At 43.5% G+C, this 22,813-nt stretch overlaps 2 protein-coding genes across 4 annotated transcripts in view; both read right to left on the reverse strand.

Moving 5' to 3' along the window:
* Nucleotides 1–199: 199 nt before the first annotated feature.
* On the reverse strand, nt 200–6,443 carry LOC140756705 (uncharacterized). The gene is made up of 4 exons (XM_073092259.1): nt 4,605–6,443; nt 4,079–4,494; nt 2,166–3,937; nt 200–255 (listed from the first exon to the last, which is right to left on the reverse strand). The coding sequence occupies exons 1-4, from the start codon at nt 6,441–6,443 to the stop codon at nt 200–202; spliced, it is 4,083 nt and encodes a 1,360-aa protein (XP_072948360.1).
* A 4,809-nt stretch (nt 6,444–11,252) lies between these two features.
* The window catches only part of LOC140756369 (phosphoenolpyruvate carboxykinase [GTP]), a 33,912-nt gene continuing 22,351 nt past the window's right edge, over nt 11,253–22,813 (reverse strand). For 2 of the 3 annotated variants that reach the window (XM_073091845.1, XM_073091843.1), the window contains 12 exons: nt 21,450–21,595; nt 19,788–19,972; nt 19,061–19,183; nt 18,128–18,286; nt 17,470–17,573; nt 16,402–16,615; nt 15,738–15,930; nt 14,921–15,119; nt 14,052–14,165; nt 13,892–13,927; nt 13,331–13,528; nt 11,253–12,607 (listed from right to left, as the gene is read on the reverse strand). In XM_073091845.1, coding sequence (XP_072947946.1) covers nt 12,503–12,607; nt 13,331–13,528; nt 13,892–13,927; nt 14,052–14,165; nt 14,921–15,119; nt 15,738–15,930; nt 16,402–16,615; nt 17,470–17,573; nt 18,128–18,286; nt 19,061–19,183; nt 19,788–19,972; nt 21,450–21,595 — 1,776 coding nt within the window. In that variant the 3' untranslated portion in view covers nt 11,253–12,502. Of the gene's footprint in view, nt 12,608–13,330; nt 13,529–13,891; nt 13,928–14,015; nt 14,166–14,920; nt 15,120–15,737; nt 15,931–16,401; nt 16,616–17,469; nt 17,574–18,127; nt 18,287–19,060; nt 19,184–19,787; nt 19,973–21,449; nt 21,596–22,813 lie in introns of all 3 variants that reach the window. The other variant, XM_073091844.1, reaches the window with a different exon arrangement.

Consider the following 22,813-nt stretch of genomic DNA (forward strand, 5'->3'; position numbering starts at 1 on the left):
TTTGAACTCGATTTTTATCCACTTTGAACGGTCCGATTAATTTAAAATTTTGAACAATTATCAAGACCCGATGACAATACGTGATTATTATAATTTTGTCCCATTCTCCTCATCAGGATCGTCAGGATAACGATTTAGATTTTTAACAATATATTATATGATTTTTTTTTCTTAATGCGGCGGATACCATATACATCGGTTAGCAATCTTGACTTGGCCGCGTGGACACATATCCTGATGAATTGATTTGTTGTACTGGAAATAGTAGTTTGGATAAATGTATAGATCTAGTATAGGAGGTATGTGAATGTGGTAGAACCCTCTGTGGTTCAACTCCGACGGCACCACCGCCACGCCTATTTCTGCCTTATAACAGCAGTGTTAAGCGCTGCTGTGCTCTGGTTTGAAGGGTGTGATAAGGGAGACATACATTTCCGAGGCGTTCCAGCTTAGTCTTTAGGTAGCGGCGCATCTGTGTCTGAGAATCTAAAGCAGGTTTAAGCGATGCTGTGTTCTGGTTTGATGATTTGACTGTTCCACTCCTAAGGGGTACTAGGGGTTAAGTTTAAAAATCCGTCAATTTTAAAGCAAACTATGAAATATTGTATTTGGCTTTCTGGTTAGATATAACCACTTTTTTATACTACCTTTAATTACGTAAGTAGCGACACATCTATGGCCGACCTCAGGTAGGAACATCTAATCCTATCTGGGGTTGATTACAGATGTCCATGGGCGGCAGTAGCCTTACCATCAGGTGGACTGCATGCTCGTCTGCTACTCCTTTTTTTTTTTTTTTTTTTTTTTTTTTTTTTTTTTTTTTTTGGTTACGAGGGGGAAACCTTCAAAAGGTACCCTATGCCGTGGGAGCGGTACGGGGTTATGTGGGATTCTTACCGCACTAAAACCCCCCCCGTGGCCGTCCTCGGCGCTGCGTAGAGAACTCCGGGATCTCCAAAGGAACGCAACCGGAGTCCTCTTAGCGCGTTGCCCCATCGGGCTCTGCTCAGGTGAGCTTGACGCTCGCCACACCGTTTGGTGGGCACGACGGTATGCGGCCACACATACCGCCGTCCTTCCCGGGGTCACTAGCCGGGCAGTTCGAGCTCCCACTCTTGCCGCCCGCAACCCCGGAAGCCCCTTTTAGTCGCCTCTTACGACAGGCAGGGGATACCGTAGCCCTATTCTGGTCCCGGAACTACAGGGACACCGCGCCGGTGGACGTTATCTACGCCCGCGGCGACTCCTCCTCCGAGCGGGTTCAGCGCGCTCCCTAGCTCGCTCGGCGTCTTCCTTCGCGGACATGACTATGTCGCAGAAGGTGATCATGCCTTCCCAGGCTTCGCTGCGCTGAACCATCGCTCCAACAATGGCGGCTGGAGACAGGTCCGGTCCCACTTTTGACACGAGGATCCGCCGCTGAGACTCCCACGCTGGGCAGTACTGCAGCGTGTGCTGTGCGGAATCCTCGTGGTGCCCGCAATGATGGCACTGGGCAGTCTCCTCCCTCTGTATCCTGTTCAGATACTCACCGAAACAGCCATGTCCGGTGAGTATCTGGGTCAACCTGAAGGTGACACGACCTTTGGCAATGAGCCAAGCCCGAAAGTTCGGTACGATAGCATCGACCACCCGTTGGCGTATGTTACGCGGTTCCAATAGCCGATCTCGCCAGCACCTCAGAGCGCGCCACCTGGCTCTCCTCCGAAGCACTTCGACCGTTTCTTCCGTGAAGGGTTCAGTCCTCTGACGGAGGAAGCGGATCTTATTAAAGACCCGAGCATCCATATCCGCCAGAATGTCTAGGGGCGGAAACCGCCCCAGGACTGTCGCCGCCTCGTACGATATGGTACGATATCCCCGGGCGACTCTGATCGCGATCGTACGTTGCGCGGAGTTAAGTTTCCGCGCAAGACGCCGGCAGCCAGACAACCTGTCCGACCATACCGGCGCCCCGTAGAGGGCGATCGAGCGTATCACACCCGCGTAGAGGCGGCGGACTTCTTCCCTTGGTCCCCCGAGATTTGGCAGCAGTCTGTGCATAGCACCCGCTACCTTATGAATCCGGGGGACGAGACGGTCAAAGTGCTCGTTGAAGCGCCAGCGGCCGTCCAGTGTTAGGCCAAGGTACTTCATGTACCTGCCTATCCGGACGTCCGTATCACCGACACGCACTGAGGTCTCAGCTGGTACGATACTCGGCCTGCGGCCGTGGAACCACATCGCCTCGGTTTTATGGGACGCTATCTGGAGGCCCAACCTGTGGATGTTCTCTACGACGCGTGCCACCCCGAGCTCTGCTAGCCGAGCTGTCCTGCTGAAACACTCCCCTTCGGTGAGGACGAGGGTGTCGTCGGCATAGCAGACGATGCTCACTCCATCCGGGAGCACCGTTCTCAGCACCGCGTCGTAAGCGATATTCCACAGCAATGGCCCCAGTACCGAACCCTGCGGTACCCCGCGCACGACGCTCCTCCCGCGAACGCTCCCATAGCGGCCTGGGAAGCTGACGCGTCTGTCCGACAGATACGCCTTCAGGACATTCCGCAAATAGGAAGGCACCTGATGGACAGACAGCCCGTCCATAATCGCACTCCAGGGTAGAGAGTTAAAAGCGTTGACTATATCAAGGCTAACCGCCAAGACTACTCTACCCTGGGAGATGGCCTGCTCTGAGAGCGTGCGGACTCGGAGGATCGCGTCGACAGTCGAGCGCTGCTGCCGGAAGCCGAACTGGTTTTCGGACAGGTCCAGGCCGTGGCATACAAGATGCTGGCTAATCCGGGCGGAGATGATCCGCTCGAATAGCTTGCCCGCCTCGTCCAACAGGCAAATGGGTCTGTACGCTGATGGAGAGTCTCGAGGCTTGTCCCGTTTGTGCAATAGTACTAACCTCGCCCGCCTCCACTCTGACGGAAAACTTCCGTACTGGAAGCAGGCGGTGAACAGTCTTCGCAGCCTCCCCTCCAGCACTGTCAGCGCTAAGACCCAAGCCTGCCATGGGATTCCGTCCGGCCCCGGCGCAGTATTTCGCTTCGACATGCGCTTAACGGCACCGTCGAGCTCGCTCTCCGTCACCGCCAGCTCCTCAGACCAGGCGGGGAGATCCGGCAGCGCCGCGGAGAAACCCGACTCGTCAGTGGTTCCTGGGAACAGGCTGTCCACCACTGTGTCGACGAAAATCGGGTCGAGGGTTTCCGTCAGTGGAGGCACCCATGGACGTAGCCTACCGAGCACCATCTTATAAGGGCGCCCCCATGGGTCTCGGTCCAGCCCCTCCACGAGTGCGCTCCAGTTCCGGGCCTTGCTGTCGGCGATAGCGCCCTGAAGCAGTGTTGTTGCGGCCCGGTACTCTACGTACTTCTCCTGCCGTTCCGCGGCGCTAGCCGTTCGGCGTCGTCGAGCCCGAGTGTACTGGCGTCGAGCTTGCAGGCAGGCTGCGCGCAACCGTGCGATGCGCTCCGTCCACCAGTACACAGGGCGTCTCCAGCCAGGTCTGACCCGCGGCATCGCGGAATCGCAGATGGCCGTCATGTCATCCCTGAGCCGGATCGCCTCCTCTTCGGGATCGACCTGGGTATCCCCCTCAGCGGTGTTGGACCAGTCCACGACATGGGCAGCAGCGACGAGCAAGTCCCGGTTGAGACGCTTTCGTGCCCACCGACGTGGATGGTCGTTAGCCTGGCGGCGTGTGTCAGCAGCCGGGAGCTGCAAAACTACGTCTAGCAATATGTGGCGATGGTCAGACAACGTGACGAGATCTTCGGCCACTCTCCAATCCGTGACCAAGCGCTCGGCAGAAAGAGTCGCCCACGAAAGATCAACAATCGACTCTCCCTGCCAGCGCACACACGTGCTGACCGAGCCACGATTAAGCAGACGCAGGTCCAACCCGGCCGCCCACTCGAGCGTTGCCCGTCCTCTGACGCTATCGCGCCTGTTTCCCCAGGCCCTCGAATGAGCGTTAAAATCGCCAAGCACGATCACAGGGCGGGGAAGACAGGAGCGTACACAGCTTGTCAAACGGTCGAGAAACGTCTAGTATGCCGCCAGACTACAATTGGGGGAAACATAACACCCCAACACCGCGAGGGGACCCCACTCCACCGCGACTATGCCCCGCTCGGAGTGAAGTTTGGAGCATGGAGGATCACCCACGCCACCTGCCCAGTACACGGCGACGGACTGCACATCGTCTCCGACCCATCGCGGATGCTCTGGAACTCTATAGGGCTCCGCCACCACTGCCAAGGCAACCAAACGGTCCACGAGGCATTGCTGGAGCAAGTCCTGCGCCCCGCGGCAGTGGTTCAGGTTCCCCTGGAGGATCTTAAGTGACGGAGACCTATCCATCAAGAGTCCATCGCTTCCACTGTTGGACAATGGGACGAAGCGCTTGAACGCGCAGGCCCATCTGTCCGTGTTGAGCCGGCAGCCATGACCGCTGTCTCGCTCACTCCGATGCCCCGGCGCCTTCGCTTTGGCGGCGTACACCTTCTCCCACCGAGCCGATGGTCAGCTGGGCGACCAAGGTCAGCACACAGGGCGCATTTTGGCGACTGTGCTACGCATTGGCTCGCCTTGTGCCCAGACTCACCACATACATCACACAATGCACTCCTGTCTTTCGTGCTGGTGCATTGGTGCCGTGCGTGACCCATCTCAAAGCACCGGAAACATTGGAGCGACCTAGCAGGCAGCACCTCCACTCTCGCGGACACCCAGCCGACGAGGAGTCGCTTGGCTGCAGCCAGCTTGTGGATAGCCGTAAGGGGACAGCGTATCCAGGCCGTCCCCAACGCCGAAGGTCTTCTCCGGATCTCTCCGACCCTAACGTCGCTAGCAATGCAACCGCAGGCCTCGGCGACTGCGTTGGCGACGTCTTGTTGGGTGACGGAATCGTCCAGATCCATCACCCTGGCCTCCCCTTGCTTCGTGGGCCTGACCACCCTGACGCCTAACTCCGCGACAGCCTCCTGCAACTTTCGTGCCAGGGCGTCGGCTTTCCCAGCGCAATCCTCGCCAGAAACCTCCAGGAGAAGACCGCCGTTTATGGCCTTCTTCTGCCGCAACGCAGGAATGCCTAGGTCGGCAAGTTGGATCTGGCCTTTCGCGGTCTTCATCACCTCCGCATAGGTGATGTCCGACCCCTCAGGTACCGTGACTGCCACGGCCGCCGACTTCGGAACTCGCGGAAGCCTCTTAACCGCCTTCTTTTTGCTGGCCCGCGCTGGCTCGGTTGCTCGGGCTGCTGACGGCTGTGCTGGTTTGGTCACAGACCGACGCCGTCGGGTGACGTTCCTACCTCGTCCGAGGCTCGGGAATTGCCTCCGATTTGGTTGCAAATGGGCCGAGGGTCGCTCCTTTGCTCGGGATTTGCGCCCCACGACTGTGGCCCAGGTACCCTCCTGCGCGGCCGAAGTCGAAACAACTGGAGGCCGCACCAGCGTTGAGGCCACTGGTAGGTGCGAAGGCACAACGGGTGTGGCTTTCTGCATCAAGGGGGGCCGGACCGCTCTGCCCGGGAACAATTCGTCCCTAAAGGAGGCCAGCTTCTGGTCCATTATGTGCCCAATCTTTTCCATTAGAGCATCCTCTCTGGTTACGGCTCTCCTCGTCTCTGAGGGGCGAGGCAGCTCTGGCCTATTTGGGGCGTTCTTACGGCGCAACTCGTTCAGCTCCGCCGTAAGGGCGTCAAACTTCCCGTGCAGACCAGCAAGCTCGGAACGCAGCATCGCATTCTCCTGTTCCAGGTGTGCAGTGGTTGCCCGCTGCACTACCTCTGTCGTTGCTGCATGCACGTGGCGTACGGCCAAACGGATGGTTCGCACCAAGTCCCCTTTTAGATTGCGGGAACTGTTTGCCGCCTTTTCTATTACCTCTAGGTTTTCGATTATTCGAGAACCTAGGTCTCCAGTAGGCTGCTGGGTCATATCTTTACCTAGTTCCTCCGCACTAGGCAGGGAAGCCTTCAAATTGTTCTTGGCCATTGGGATCCTAAAATCGCCATCTCCTGCCGACTGGGTTTTCATCGGCTTCTTAGTTGGCCGTTCGCTTCCGCTACTTGTCGCCGTAAGCGCCCTTTTACGGGCACCTGCCGACATGGCTGTGGACTGTTCAGATACTCCTGACAAAAGAGAACAGTCCGACAACTCATCTGCTTCTGACGAGATGGCTGGTGTAGGTGGAGCTACTGCCCTACCGCGCCGCGTTTTCCTCCTCGCCGCTTGTGTAGCAGGCAATGTGTTCTTCTCGCAAGCTAATTCAGAGTCCAGTGTGGGAATGCATGGGTTGTGTTGACGGAGGTCGGCGGATTGCCGACCTACGAGGCAGTTGCTGCCCCCCCCAGAGTACGAGGGGCTGCCCTCCGCCGTAGCAGAGGGGTGGGATTCTCCCTTTCGGGTACCCACCTGGGGACTACTTTTACAACTAGCCTTATCCATTTTCGCATCTTTTTTAAGGGGTGAGCTCCCCTGGGCCGCTCTTAGTCTGGTCCTTCACCCTTTGCCTTCCGGTATGAGTAACTCTGCCGTATAGCCTCCGGGATCATTAGGACACACAAGCCCCCCCACCACGACAAGGTGGCAGCCCGTTCGGGGGGGTCGTCTGCTACTCCTATATTATAATAAAAGTTAGCATTAATATTTAATTTTATAATTTACTCGAAGTCGCGGGCAAGTACAAGTAAGAAATACGTACAGTCCAGTAATTCCAGGGAGGGTAATGTGGTATGTACTTCTTCGGCTTTTCTGTAACGTCTTCCGTATGGTGAAATGCAGCGCCAGGTAGCATAGGATTGATCACTTCACCAGACTTGTCCTGAGCCCGTAGGATTACCATTTTATCCAAAATGTTCCTAATGTAGTCGGTCTTTAATTTTTTTGGTCTGTAATTTTTAATAGACTAAAAATGTACTTTTTAATAGACAATAAAATACTTATCAAAGTTCTTTCTTTCAATATTCTAAAGTTGATACAAACTGTAGGAAATTTAAGATGGGAATTTTCTTTTAAAATGTTCATAGGCCTGAGGGGACCATATAACCTCTGGGAACTGCATGAAAATTTATTTCTATTATATACCTTATTTTTAGGCAAGAACCCTTTGTGATTCGACTATGGCGGCACACAAATGCCGCATGTACTTCTGCCTAACAGCAGTGTTAAACATTGCTGTGTTAAAGGGAGACATACTTTGCCATGGCATTCCAGCCTTATCCTCAAGGGCAGCGCATCTGTCGCCGAACTCACTTTCCATCAGGTGGACTGCATGCTCGTCTGCTACTCCTATATTATAAAAAAATAAATGGTATTAAATAAGACCTACACAGATCGACTATCCTTGATTAACATTTTTATTTTCTCCAAAATCCCCAATTGCGATGGAGAATCTTGTCCTGAATTATTTTCTAGATTTATTTCAAACGGTTGCAATAATACTTCATTAACATCAGAATTTCCAGTTAAGATCTTAATGCGATCATTTTTCAAACTATCCAATTCTTTAGTTGTGACAAAATTTACAACATCTTCATCATTATCATAGTAATCGTGTATATCAATTCCATATTTATCCACTCCGATATTATTTCCAATATTCAAAATGGTTCCAATCTTTGGTAACGGTTTCCGTTTATGAACTCTTACTAATGGCTTATAAAACGACTTATATTTGGCGTCAAATTCTAATGCCGAAGTCGGTAAGCCATGGGGTATTAGCCGTTTTATTAATATCTTGTGGAGTCGATTTTGTTTTATGATTTTTTCATCTAAGCTCACGTAATCATCAGATAAAATTTGTTTCTTGAATAGCGTATTCCCAATATCGTTTTTAGTTCCTTTTTTCTTAATATTTGGCTGTATTTCAACATATTTCACATCATTACCGTATTTACCGAGTGTATTTAGAAGTAACGATGCAGTTTGAAGCGGTACGTTATTTAGATTTACATCTGTTATACTTAAAACTGAGTCTATAAGAAAAAGTACAGTTATGATTTTACCCGAATTCATTGTTACATAGAAAATAATAGTTTTCTCAGTTAATTTCGATAATTAAATCCTTGAATGAAGATTAATATTTCAAGCATGTAATTGGCAATTGTAATAAATCATAAAGTTTACACGTAAACATAAAACACATGATTATAAATAAAGTTTCTTATAAAGACAAAATTACATAATGTTGCGCTGTCTGTTGGAAGTTTTTTAAAGGTCTTTTATCAAAAACAAGAGTACAACAAACTTTTTCAGTTGTTAACCATTTAAAGATTTTGTCTCTTTTTTGGGAACCAGAAAAAAATAGTAGGAAAAATGTGCGCACACTACTACGTTTTTATTGTTACACATACACACAAACCCATATGAAACAGTAATTGGTATAGTCCGCGTAAAACTGCTAGTCCGCTCTGAATATATATAGAAATGAATCGCGTCGCCATAGCAAATTGTATGATTACACCTGCTCGCAACAACTTCAGAGGGGACTAGCAGTTTGGCGCGGACTATACCTACTATCTTTTAGACCGAATTTTATATTCAGGGCTCTTGAGTAAAAATTAAATTCGGATGCGTTGGAATCAGCGTCAGAAAGTCTTTCAGCGGCTCATATTTTCATAAGTACATTGAAACAATAGTCTCAAATAAATATAATATTTTATTTTTATGAATTTAAATGATCTAAATTACTAGTCTTAGAACTTCAAAACTTTCTTTAATTGATAAAATAAACAAGAAAAAATTAAGCGAAATATTTTTTATTATGTATTTTTATTTTTGTTTACTTCCATAACTTGTTGATTATATCCTTTAAGGTTTTTTTGTCAACCTTTTTGTTTTTAGTCACAATTGCCGCGTGAATCGGAATATCGAATAAGTCGACGATTTTTGGTGCTTTAATAAATTCCATATTTAATCTGTTCTGATTTTTTGACATCATTTTATTTTTTTTCATTTTGATGATTTCTTGTTTCATATTGCACCAGTTACAATCTCTTTTTAAATTGTCCATTATATATCTGAAAATTGGTTTATTGTTTGTTGTCTCGTCCGAATATTTCGCTGCTATGACGATTGGAATTAGAAATAAAATGATTTGTAAGGTTAATATGTCTTTATATTTTGGCGCCATCTGAAACAATGATTGTGATATAGTTAGCGCCAAACTGCTAGTCCGCTCTGAAGTTGTTGCGAGCAGGTGTAGTCATATAATTTACTGTGGCGACGCGATTCATTTCTATATTCAGAGCGGACCAGCAGTTTTACGCGGACTATACTATTATATAGAAAATAGTTTTCTATTAAAAACTATTACACACACGTACGTCGTACACTACTACTAAGCTGGTAATAGAAATTTTCTTTCATAAATGCCAAGTTCTTATCTATACCTACCTTCGATCACTAATAAGAACTAGATACACAATCCCATACAAAAATGAACTTAAAAAGTGGCGTCAAACGTGTTTATAAAATTCTAAGCGACAGAATCTAAAATTAATGCAAAATCAACCTTATCACTATTATTTAACGGTGTTTTTCAAAAACTGCTTACCAAAAGCATTTTTTGAAAAACACCGTTAAATTAACCTATATAATTTTATAGTTTCTTATAAATTTGTTTTAAATATATAACAGGCGATTAATATACATATCAAATTTACAAATTATAAATCTGTACTTTATTTCAATTGGTAGTCCGCTTTATCAAAATCAATTATTATAATAACACATTTTCCATCACTTCATCTGAACAGTGAACAGGTATTTGATTGAATTGAAAATAAGTCGCCATAAACATTTTTATTATAACTAGCATTTTTTATTATCGTATTTCTTGTACATGCGTCGTTAAGAATGTTGTAAAGTTTAATAAAATAAATGTATCTCTTACTGTACTTACAGTAAAAATATGATAAACTATAAAAGTTTGATTGTTTTTAAGACTGCAGTATTATTATAGGATTTTAGCGTATGAATACTGCTACATATACTCGTAATTTCAGAAATATAAGAGATATATAAAACCCCCCAAATCTTTACAAGTAGATCGGAGAAAATTCGATAGCAATTTATGGAAAAAAATAAGCTTAAGTATATCGTTATTAATTTTTCAAATGACACAATTACTGTTTCATGCAATCTACATTACAATAGAAGTGGGTAAAATCGTGTTCGAACATTCTGTTATATACACAGATACATAATACATTACACACATACATCATCATCATCATCATCAACAACCCATTACTGTCCCACTGCTGAGCACGTGTCTCCTCTCAGAATGAGAAGGATTAGGCCATACTCCACCGCGCTGGCCAAGTGCGCATTGGTAGACTTCACATACCTTTAAGATTTTTTTTTTTATAAATCTCTCAGGTATGCAGGTTTCCTCACGACGTTTTCCTTCACCGTTTAGCAAGTGATAATTAATTTCTAATACGCACATAACTTTGAAAAATCAGAGGTGCGTGCCTGGGATTTGAACCTCGGACCCCTCGATCGAAAGGCCGAGTTTCTTAACCACTAGGCTATCACTGCTTACACACATACAGGTGAAGCTAATAATAATTCGCCAAGTACGAGACGAATTCGCACATGGAGGCTTCAGTGCCACCAAATTTTCATTATTTTTTACTTATTTTTATTCATTTTATTATTTTCAACGATATTTAATTATATCAGACAACAACAACAAACGCCATCTGTTGCGGTGATGATGAATGATACTAAATTTTCAACAATATTTAGTTATATTACACAAAAATAGATGGCATTTGGGTGATGATCAATCAATACGTAAATAACGTATAATAAAATTTTAAATAACTATATTAAAATATATTTTATGCTTCTAATTTGTATTTATTATAATACCAGTTATAGTAGTCAACGGATTGTAAAACAATCAACCGTTTCCCTAGTACGGTTTAACAATTAGATCGAAAAATGCCGAAAAATACCGGTTTGTTGTATAGCGATTAACCCCCCCTTTAATGTTCAACTTTATTTTATTTTTAGTATTTGTTGTTATAGCGGCCACCGTTATGCATCCTCTGTAAAAAGTTCATGTCTCTATCTCTTACGGTTCCGGAGATATAGCCCTGTGACAGACGGACAGACAGTGAAGTCTTAGTAATAGGGTTCCGTTTTTACCCTTTGGGTACGGAACCCTAAAAATTTACCAAAGTCGAGTAGGTTCTTTGCGACTAAAACGTATTACCTACTTATATATTTATAAAGAAAACAATGTTATTACATCATACTTTTTATTTTACATTATTCTATTTACAATTACAACGATACAAATTATATACACACATACAAACTTATCTAACACAGCCATCGTATTTTAATACGTAATCAAAATGTTGCCAGCAATAAAATTGTTCACGTGAACATCCTTGCAACCGATATACGATTAGCGTTCCTTTTTTTAAATATAATATTATTTTAGGCACTTACATATGGATAATATAAGTATTTTAGTGGAAGGGGAAATACTCAAGAATTACGTAAGCAGCAAGGGAGGGGTTCATATTTTTGATGACGTGGCGTGAGAGAGATGATTGTTACGTCAGTTTTGTTAATTATTTACATTTTATTGTAAAATTTTATAGCTTTTATTTCGAATACGGCAACCCTATCTCACTGATATTTTAATATTTTTAATAATGTTAAAATTTTCTTTAACCAATAATATGCACTCATGACTAGCAATAAAGAAGTAAAATTCATTAATAAATTTAAAATATTATTTGGGCATAGGGGAGGCGGCAATTTTGCTTACTAGGGGGAAGCGGGGGGGATGGGGGGGTGGTTTAAAATTACTAAAATTCTGATTACATAATACTTGAATAACCCCAAACGGAATGTTTAATTTACAAGATTACATTTGACAATCATTACATAAAATCCGTTTCCGTATACAATGTTTATATCCCTAAAACTGGAATAGTGATGAACGGACTGACTTGATTTTTTTACAATAATTGCATTATAATGGGTTTGACATATTTTTATCTTGATATCACAAAGAGAATATCAGAATAAGCCACAGAGCGTAACAAGATGTAGCTAGTGAAATATTTTATTAACACAATTCTTAATATGCATAAGCCATATTATGACTATATTAGCCATATTATGTATTTTTTCAATTGACATATCATTAATTTCATAAGAATACATTCTGTCAAATTTTTAATAAAATTGGCAATATTTTTTTTGAATGAGGGTAGATTTTATTATTTTAATTATGTCTACTAGTGGCGCCCCCAACGCTTTACAACTGAGTTTGAAAATAAAAGTTGTACATTGACATATGCCTTGGTGGCGCCATCTATACAGCTCATAAGATTACCCTATCCTTTTAAAATGTCTCTGTTACACCTTTACAGGTAAAAGATTTTCGGTCATTTCGATTTACCAGCATTGCAACTGACGTAATCTTGCAAAATGTTTATTTAAACTAGTTTTCGTTTATCGTGAATCTTTGGTGTTTATGACTGTTGGATGTTGTTCCTGAGTTTGCTCAGCTCTTCCCACATCTCCTGGGGGAGATCCTCGCCGACTTCCTCCGTGAAGTATTTCTCTATGCAGTCGGCCTGTCACAAATAAAAACATTGTAAGTTATTTAACTGTAATGATTCCAAAATAATGCCACTGTAAGTTATCTAAGTACTAAGTAAAGTATTCAAAAACGTTAATTTTAGGTGTAAGAATTCAAGATTGTTGGTAGAACGTTAAAAATAATTTAATTATTACATCTGTAACCAATTCCATATAGAGTAAGTGTTCTATCTGTAGCCTATCTGTACCTGTATCTGTAGCCTGTACAGGTGTTGCCGTGCCTATAGACTAAAGGTGGTGATGTTACATACTACTGAGATATAAAAAGGCTTTATGCTAGAAATGGGTGTATCAGTGGTATTTCAACGGTCAAATCATATTTATTCTACCACCTTTAGTGCTCTAGTTTGTTTGTGAGATAACAGAGTACGCAAGACGTTCCAATTAGATTTAGGAGTGGCAAAATATCCTCCGTTGGTCACCACCGCCACATATTTCATCAGCAGTGTTAAGCGCTGCTGTGTTCTAGTTTGGAGCACCCTTCAGGGAATAAGGGAGTCATACATTTTCGAGGCGTTCCAGCTTAGTCCTCAGGGGTAGCGCATCTGTGACAGACCTCTGTTAGGAATCAAACCTATCTGGGGTTGATTACAGTTGTCCATGGGCGGCAGTACCCACTTACCATCAGGTGGACTGCATGCTCGTCTGCTACTCCTATATTATAAAAAGAATCTATCCTTATGTCGTAACTAACTTACCTCTTGCATCCAGAAGTCCCTAGGTATGCTGAACAGCTCCTCCATGTTGAGGGGGCCGAGTCCCTCAGTGTTGAGGGCTCCGGGCGCGGGCAGGAGGCCGAGGGGTGTGTCTTGGTGGCAGGGCTCCCCGTCGCAGCGGCGGAGCACCCAGTCCAGCACGCGGGCGTTGTCGCCGAAGCCCGGCCAGAGGAACTTGCCCTGGAAATAATATTAGGTTAATGTCGTCGAAAGCCATTACTAATATTGTGACGTAAATTTTATTGATGTTGTTGGAGGAAGCTATTCGGGTTGTCTTTGATGGATATTATTTACAATTATTACGCCGTCTTATTTACAAAAAATAAACATTTGGATTGTATTTTGGGTAGAACCCCTTACGATTTGGTGATTTATCATCTGACGAGGATAGTAAAATAGAATAAGTATACAACTTGTTCCAACATAATTTTATGTGCTGTTCCTGGATCAATAGCTTAATTCCACAAATATCATGAGCCCAACAAGCGACAAGGTCACAAGGCCAATATGAGTATAGAAAGCGTCGCAGAAAATGTCACCAACCTGCTGATCCTTCCTGAACCAGTTGACGTGGAAGACCTTGGGCAGCTGCCGTCAGTTGGCATGTATATAGGGAACGCTATTACTACTGTATTTAAGTTGTAAATGTTATGTATATGTGACCAACCTGCTGATCCTTCCTGAACCAGTTGACGTGAAAGACCTTGGGCAGCTGCCGCCCAGCGCGCGGCATGGCGAGCCAGTGCCGCACGTACTCCCCGAAGTTGTACCCGAAGAACGGACGCATCGCGAACGGATCGTGCATCACCACCTTGCCCTGGGGGTGAAGGAATTTATGTGTTTATTGGGATTTATTGAGTTATTGGATGGATTTGTTGACTTATTGGATGGATTTATTTATGCACACACATGCACACACACATACACACTGTGTATTATTTTTGTATCCAATGTTTTCAATGTACGATGTTGGAAGGTCGGGGCGTACCTAACACAAGCATGTAATATTGCTTAACAGGTGTGCCTCAGTAACTTTAATGCAATGTAAAACATTGTGAACAAATAAATTTTTTTTTTTTATTTTTTTTGATTCATTGAGTTATTGGATGGATTTATTGGGTTATTGGATGGATATATTGAGTTATTGGATGGATTTATTAAGTTATTGGATGGATTTATTGAGTTATTGGTTGGATTTATTGATCTGTTGGATGGATTTAAAGATTTGTTGAATGGATTTATTTTCTGTATATGTTCTTTTTCTTTGTCGTTGTTGGCAACCTACTGCAACTTTGCAGGGCAAGGACCTTTTCTCAGTGTGAAAGGGGTTTAGGGCATAGTTCACCGAACAACCCAAGTGCCAATTGGACTACACACACTTTTGAGTTTTTTTTTTTTAAATAAAATTATTAGGCGTGTACCCTCACAATGTTTCGAATATTTAGAAAAAAATTAAATACGCGCTTCGGATTTCCCTTGATTGAGAGGGTGTGTCTCAACAACTATCACTACCATATTTAATATGAGGCAACATGTGATCAATATGATATACTTTAAAGCTTGTGAACTTACAGCATGTTCAGCAGCAGCAGTGGCCTCAGACCTCATGGTGGCGCCCATGAAGACCCCATGGTTCCAGTCCCTAGCCTCCACCACTAAGGGCACTCCAGCTGGTCGCCGACCACCGAGCAGGATGGCGGAGATGGGTACGCCCTCCGCGCTTTCCCAATCTCCATCGATGATGGGGCACTGGTCTGCTGGGGTGCAGAATCTGAAAAAAGATTTTTATAAGAACATTGTCAAAGTAACACTGATGTAAAGGTTTAAGGGTTACTTCTGGTTTAAAGGGTGGTAAAATACCTGAGAAAAATAGTTACTAAGTTACAGTAAAGGTTCCAACATTACTTCTGGTTTAAAGGGTGGTAAATTAATAAGTACTGAGGTAAGGTGTTGTGAGGTAAGTCCTAGGACTAGAATAGGGCTAAGGTGTCTGTTGTAAGAGGCGACTAAAAGGGGGCTTCCGGGATTGCGTGCGGCAAGAGTGGGAGCTCGAATCGTCCAGCAAGCGACTCCGGGAAGGTCGAAGGTGTGGTCGCATACCGTTGTAAATCCCAAATGTGCGGGAGGAGCTTTAATTGAGTGCGGTAAAAATCCACATAACCCGGTCGCTTCCACGGCGTCGGGTACCTTTTGAAAGTTGCCCCATCGTGCGACAAAAATGAAAAGGTTTGAGGTATGATGAGAGAGGTAGGTAACTTAATCTTCAACATTGTCTTCAGCTAAGACTTGTCTTATTAACATTTGATGACAATTTATAACAAATCAAAAATGAATATGGTGGTGTCAGAAAAAGATGAATAGACCTTAACAAATGTACATCAATCAGTACCTAGAGTTAGGATGCGCAGCGGGTGTCTTCTTAGACGGGTCCCAGGGCTGGCCCTTCCAGTCGATGAGGGCTTGGGGCGCGTCCCCCATGCCCTCCCACCAGACCCCGCCGTCGGCCGTCTCCGCGACGTTCGTGAACACTGTGTTACGGAATACCGACGCCATTGCGATGGGGTTCGTGGCTTCTGAGGTACCTGGTGATAAACAATGATGATGGATTGAACATTATAAAAGTAAGGTAATTTAGGTTAGGTTAGGTTAGATATTTTCTTACGGTTATTGACATACATGTCCGTAATTTTATACTAAAAATCAAATAAAAATCAAATAAATAAAATAATATTGCTTTAACAGAGAAGAAAAATATTAGAAAAGTCATTTATTAGTTGACTTCTCAAAAAATGGGTCCTAAGGTGTGCGACATCTTAAGATTCCCACATGCTCAGTTTGGTGGACTATAGCCTTCATTCCCCGATGTTCAGTGAAGATTCATACCCAGCAGTGAAACATTAATGTGTTTATTTTAAAGAAATGATTGGTATATAATTCTGAAACTAACTAACCTAACCATCAAGATCAAATTAATATATCAATTTCTATCTACATAGTTTACACAAGTCTTTAGGCTACCTTAAACCTAAATAAAAAAAAATAAGAATGCTTACCTGGTGCCACTCCAAAGAACCCATTCTCAGGGTTAATAGCCCTCAAGACGCCCTTATCATCAAACTTCATCCAGGCGATGTCGTCTCCCACACACTCCACCTTGTACCCTGGCAGGGAGGGAGTCATCATGGCGAGGTTGGTCTTCCCGCAGGCGGAGGGGAAGGCGGCCGCGATGTACCGCTTCCTGCCCTTAGGGTCTGTGATGCCTACGATCTGGGGATGAGGGTAGTAATATAGAAAAGACAAACCCACTGAGTTTCTTACCGGATCTTCTCAGTAGAGGTCGCGTTCCGATCCGGTAGTAGTTATATTGAAAATATTGTACCTGACAATTTGTAAGTGCCGTCGTTGGCCTATACAAAATAAACATATTTCATTTCATTTCATTTCATCTACTGGATCAGGATTTTGGTCAAGGATAAAACAAAACGTAAAAGCTTTCTACACTCACAGCCCCACACTAGGATTCCCTGTATCGTGGACGCCATGGACACACAAAGATGAATACACAAACACCCAGACCCAGGCCAGATATCTACATTCATCGTTCTAATATCTGTCAGGCCGGGGATCGAACCCGGAACCCTTTTCGCGTCAGACTGGTATGGTGACCGCTCCGTCACGCGGGTTCTCAGGGATATTCATAGTACCTATATAAATATTGTGTAAGTAATAGGTATATAAGTAATGGGACATGTGTTACATAATTAGTACTGTGGAGCTGTGATGGTAAAATGGTGATGGTACTACCATAACAGTTTTTTTATTTATGCTTCAGTATACTGCAATATGTTAAAAAATTGTAGTTGTTTATCAGGTGGGCTCCAATAACTTTATATATAAGGAAAAACATTGTGGAGAAATAAATAAAATTGTTATTTTTTTTTTAAGTTTGTCGTAATAAGTAATTTTTATGAGCCATAACTACTTGGATAGATTCATTTTTGAGGCGTTTTATCTTTGGCCTCATGAATAGTAGCTGTAATAAGTTCGGCAGTAGATGTCCATGGTTGAAGGGTTGACCTTGCGTGTTTTTGTGTACATAATAAAGGGTAGGGAGTACATACCAGCATGTGTTCGGCCAGCCAGCCTTCCCGGCGAGCGAGGACAGAGCCAAGTCGCAGAGCGAAGCACTTCTTGCCGAGCAAGCTGTTACCACCGTATCCACTACCTAGAAAAGACGAACGGTTGAAGAAATGAAATATGAAGAATGTAATACGATATGGATTTGGATAGTTTTTTTTTATTTTTATCAGAAGGACATAGAGATTCATCCATATTTAAAAACCATTGTCAGTATGACATGGCAATAGTGAGGTGGAGTACGCTTTATTTATTTACTTAATTAATTAGAACTTTGTAATTTGAAAAGAGTCGTGTCCAACTCTGGGATAAATAGGTTTAAATCCACAATTTGGAACCGTCCAGTAAGCGACCCCGGGAAAGACGGCGGTATGTGTGGTCGTATACCGTCGTGAACACCAGATGGTGTGGGAGGAGCGAAAACTGCTCCCCCAGGGCAGAGCCCGATCGGGGCATCGCGTGTTCCGTCGGAGGTCCCGGAGTTCTCCAACAAGCGTTGAGGATCCACCGGGGGGGTTTTAGTGCGGTAAAAATCCCACATAACCCGACGTCGCTCCTACGTCGTCGGGTAACCTTTCGAAGGTTTCCCCCTAGGAAAAAATAAGGTTTAAATCCACAAAAGAGTTGAAGTAATCGTCTTACCATAGCTAATAATCTCGTTATCAGCGGGCCGGTGCAGGATGATGGTCCGCGGCGGGTCGCAGGGCCAGCCCGGCGTGGCGGCGCCCGCGGGCCGCCCCACAGCGTGCAGGCAGCGGACGAAGTGCTCGTCCTTGCGCAGCGCGTCCACGACTGAAGCACCTGGATTGAAAAGCTCAGCTTAATTTTAATTTAATTTTAATTAGAATTATTACCTATGACATATTTGCATACCCTTTGGGTTAGGATAGGAGCACAAAACTAATGTATTCCATATATCTATAATGTATTTCACCTTATCCTGCAATAAATAAATGAATTGAATTGAATTGAATTGAATTGAATTAAATACGCCCTAAATTAATGCTACAAATGTAATAAGTTAGGTTAAGTGTTTGAGCGAACTAAAGCTTCTGAAGCAGATTTTTGGCAGTCATATGCCGCCCCACAGAGTGTAAGCAATGGACAAAGTGCTCGTCCTTGCGCAACGCATCCAGAACTGACGCACCTGGATCAGATCATTGAAAATTATTTATGTATAGTCCGCGTAAAACTGCTAGTCATAAATCGAACAAGTTATTTTAGAAAAAAAAATAACACTATTATTCTATAATCAGATAGTGTCTTTAAGTCGCTTATAAGGATCAAATTCTGGGATGTAATGATATAAGATAAATTAGAAGAAAATTTATTTATCTTATATCATTATGCCAGTTAATAAATCATCGTGAGGTAACAATGACTTCTTCATGTTCTATAAGATGTTCAAGCCACAATCATCAGGCCAGCATTGACTAAGCTTTTATTTTGTAAGGATTTGGAAGATACTGAAACTTTGAAGTTTAATAAAGTTTTAAAACTCTGATATGACTCCGACAATACTATGGTATTTATGGTTCCGTTTGATGAAATAGCTTCTAAATTCAACTAACTTACCCATCCTAGTCATGGTGCGCATGGAGTACACCACGTAGGGGGAGTCGGTTACCTCCACTCCGATCTTGGAGAGGGGGGAGCCCACGGGACCCATAGAGAACGGGATCACATACATCGTGCGACCTGGAATAAGAATAACACTACATATTGTAGAACTTCTTAACACGTTGAACGCCATGGCGAACACCAGTTGTTCGACAACGTCGAATTAGCCGTCCAGGCTTTAAAAAATAATAAAATGGCACAAATTGATGTTCGTGATTTATTAGTTTTTTTGATAAAAGAGGACAAAAATATTATATTGGCCGAGGTTCCAGTAAAAAAATACAGTGTATTGATAAAAAAAAGCAATGGCGGACACCAGTGACCGCCACGGCCTACGCGGAACACTTATCGTAATTCTAGAGCGATGTGAGGACTAAGTTGAAACGCCTCAAATATGTGTGTCCTCCTTACTACACTTCAAACCAGAACTCGGCAGCCCTTAAAATTCCTTATATAATACATGTGTAGCAGGCGAGATTGCAGTCCTCCTGATGGTAAGTGGCTACTGCCGCTTATGGACATCTGTAACCCCAGATAGGATTAGATATTCCTACCTGATGTCGGCCACAGATGCGCCGCTACCCTTGAAGACTAAGCTGGAACGCCTCGGAAAATTACGTCTCCTGTACCACACTTCAAACCAGAACACAGTAGCACTTAACACTGTTGTTATAAGACTTACCTCGCATACATCCAGGGAATCTCTCAGCGACCGCCTTATCATAGTCCAGCGGTGCGATGTAGTTCCCAAGGGCTGACTTCTGTCCAGCGCGGGCGACGGGGACCACATCACGCTCCTTCTCCGAACAGATGAAGGTCCGGGACTCCACACGGGCCACGTCTGCTGGGTCCGTGCGCGCCAGCCAACTGGGGAAGGATGGTGTTTTAATATAGGAGTAGCAGACAAGCATGCAGTCCACCTGATGGTAAGTACCTACTGTGATAGACATCGACCTCCAGATTAGAGACTAGCTATTGAAGTCGGTCACAGATGTTCCTCTTTAACGGATTAAGTTGTAGATAATGGCTCGGAAAAGTATCTCTCTTAGCATAGCCTTTAAACCAGAACGCAGCTGTGCTTAACACTGTGGTTATTAGACAGAAACAGGTGTGGCGGTGGTTCTGCCGGAGTCGCACCATAGAAGGTTCTACTATCTTCACCTTTTTTATAATTCGAAGTGACTGTACTTCAATCTCTGGGCCCTACTGGGCCTCCTCTCAGGTAGAGAGAGGAATAGGCCTTAGTCAAGTACGAAATCATACACTTTACAAATAGTGTACTAGAACCTTTTTTTAGAACTTTAAGCTCTAAGTGCATGTCTGTCACGATTTGTTTAGCAAATGATAATAAATAATCAAGTAATTAGAAATACGGGTATGAACATTACCTGCAAAATTACGAAGGTATTTAGGACTAAACCCAGATATCATCATGATTCAACAAATTTTTAACTGTATTTTCGAAGCATATAAAATTGTGCTGACCGTATCTTTCCTTAAATTATTAAAATGTGTATTATAATTTTTATAGCGGTTTTTTGACTTTGTAATGTGTGGGTTTCCCTAATCAATTTTTCCTTCCTTTTATATAATTGAACATGAACTGCGTAGGTACCTAACTATATTATCAAATACAACTAGATAATTTCATTAAATAAATATAAATATTGAGTGAATATTTGTTGTAAAATATTCATCTCATATTTAGCTCGTAATAAGATCAATTGAACTAGTAATCATTACATAAACACCACAGCTTAAAATTATAGCATATGCTACATCTAATTTAGACGAATCCAACGACACCTCATATGTTAACATCAGTCAAACCATACCTATTTCTATCTAATAACAGCAGTGTTAAACGCTGCTGTGTTCTGGTTTGAAGGGTGTGGTAAGAGAAACATTTTCGGACGCGTTCCAGCTTACTCCTCTAGGGTAGCGGCGCATTTGTGGCCGAACTCAGGTATCAATTTAATCCTATCCGGGGTTGATTACATGTTCATGGGTGGCAGTAGCCACTTACCATGAGGTGGACTGCATGCTTGTCTGCTACTCCTACATTATAAATCCGCTTGGGCTGTAGGACATGCTAAGGTATAGGTACATTATGCAATCAATATTTAAAATGTTATCAGATATGACTTGTAACTTCTAACAGACGACGCGCGTCGCGGAGCAGTCACCATACCGGTCTGACGCGCAGAGGGACTCGGGTTCGATCCCGGCTCAGACATATCTAAATGATAAATTTAGGTTTCTGGGTCTGGGTGTTTGTGTCTTTTTGTGTATCACAGGAATCCTAATGTAAGGGCTGTGAGTGTAAAAAAAAAACATAACTCACCAGTTCTCATACTTGGGTAGCTGCCTCAGGGTGCCCTGCTGTTGCATGAGCTGCAGCAGCGCGCTGGCTTCGGCCTCCGACCCATCACACACATGGACATGCTCAGGCTCGCATAACGCCACGCTGCGTTCTACGAAGGCTCGCACCTGTAAAAACAAGACGTTAGAGAAGCTCTGAGGAGTGATAGCCTAGTGGTTAAGAAACTCGGCCTCTTAATCGAGGTCTGAGGTTCAAATCCCAGGCACGCACCTCTGATTTTTCAAAGTTATGTGCGTATTAGAAATTAATTAGCACTTGCTTAAGCGGTGTAGGAAATCATCGCGAGGAAACCTGCGTATGTAGTTAAAGGTGGTAGAACCCTTTGCGGTTCGACCCCGGCGGCACTACCGCCACACCTATTTCTACCTAATAACATCAGTGTAAGGCGCTGCTGTTGGCTGCTGTCCGGTTTGAAGGGTGTGGTAAGGGAGACTGACTTTTCGGAGGTGTTCCAGCTTAGTCCTCAGGGGTAGCGGCGCATCTGAGGCCGACCTCAGGTAGGAATATCTAATCCTATCTGGGGTTGATTATAAATGTCCATGGGCGGCAGTAGCCACTTACCATCAGGTGGACTGCATGCTCGTCTGCTACTCCTATATTATAAAAAAAAAAATGTACCTAAGAAAATAAAAAATAAAAAAGTTTTCAAAGGTATGTGAAGTCTACTAACACGCACTAAAGGCAAATCCTTATATTATACACTGTCAAGATATTGTTAAGAGGATATTATACTTTGTCTACCTGTTGTACCTTATTTAGCAAATAAAGATTATAATTGAGAAAGTAATAAATAATAAAGAACACAAGTAGGTTTTCGAGATATTTGTCCATGAGCGAGTGATGATAGGTTTCTTATCTAACAGGTAAAATAAGTCTAGATTAAATGCTTCAGCTGCACATACGAGTATTTATAATTTTTCTAGACTATTTTGTGTTATAAGTGACGTAGATACATTGAAGGATATAAGAATCTAAATTCATGATTATTATATAGTTTTGGTATTTTACTAAGTTTATAGAGATAGAAAGAAAACAACAATATTGCCGCGTAGTTAAAATGAATACAGTGACATCTAGTGACTACAAGTATGTCTATTTATGGGACAGGCAATGCAATAATGAACTATCCTTTTAAAAAGTTAATTTTGTCAGAGAATTTATAAATAATTAAATAACACTTATGACACTCATAAATAATAATAATTCATTATTTTATTATTTCTTACTAAGAAAATGTAAGTTTTTAATTTAGAACTTATGTTTAATTTCTTAATTAACCTGAACCTAATTTCCCTTCAATGGGATTTTAACAATAAATTATTTCT

Source organism: Epargyreus clarus, unplaced genomic scaffold (assembly GCF_041222505.1).
Source record: "Epargyreus clarus isolate Ecla_fem2 unplaced genomic scaffold, WU_Ecla_fem_2.2 ptg000035l, whole genome shotgun sequence".
Lineage (NCBI taxonomy): Eukaryota > Metazoa > Arthropoda > Insecta > Lepidoptera > Hesperiidae > Epargyreus > Epargyreus clarus.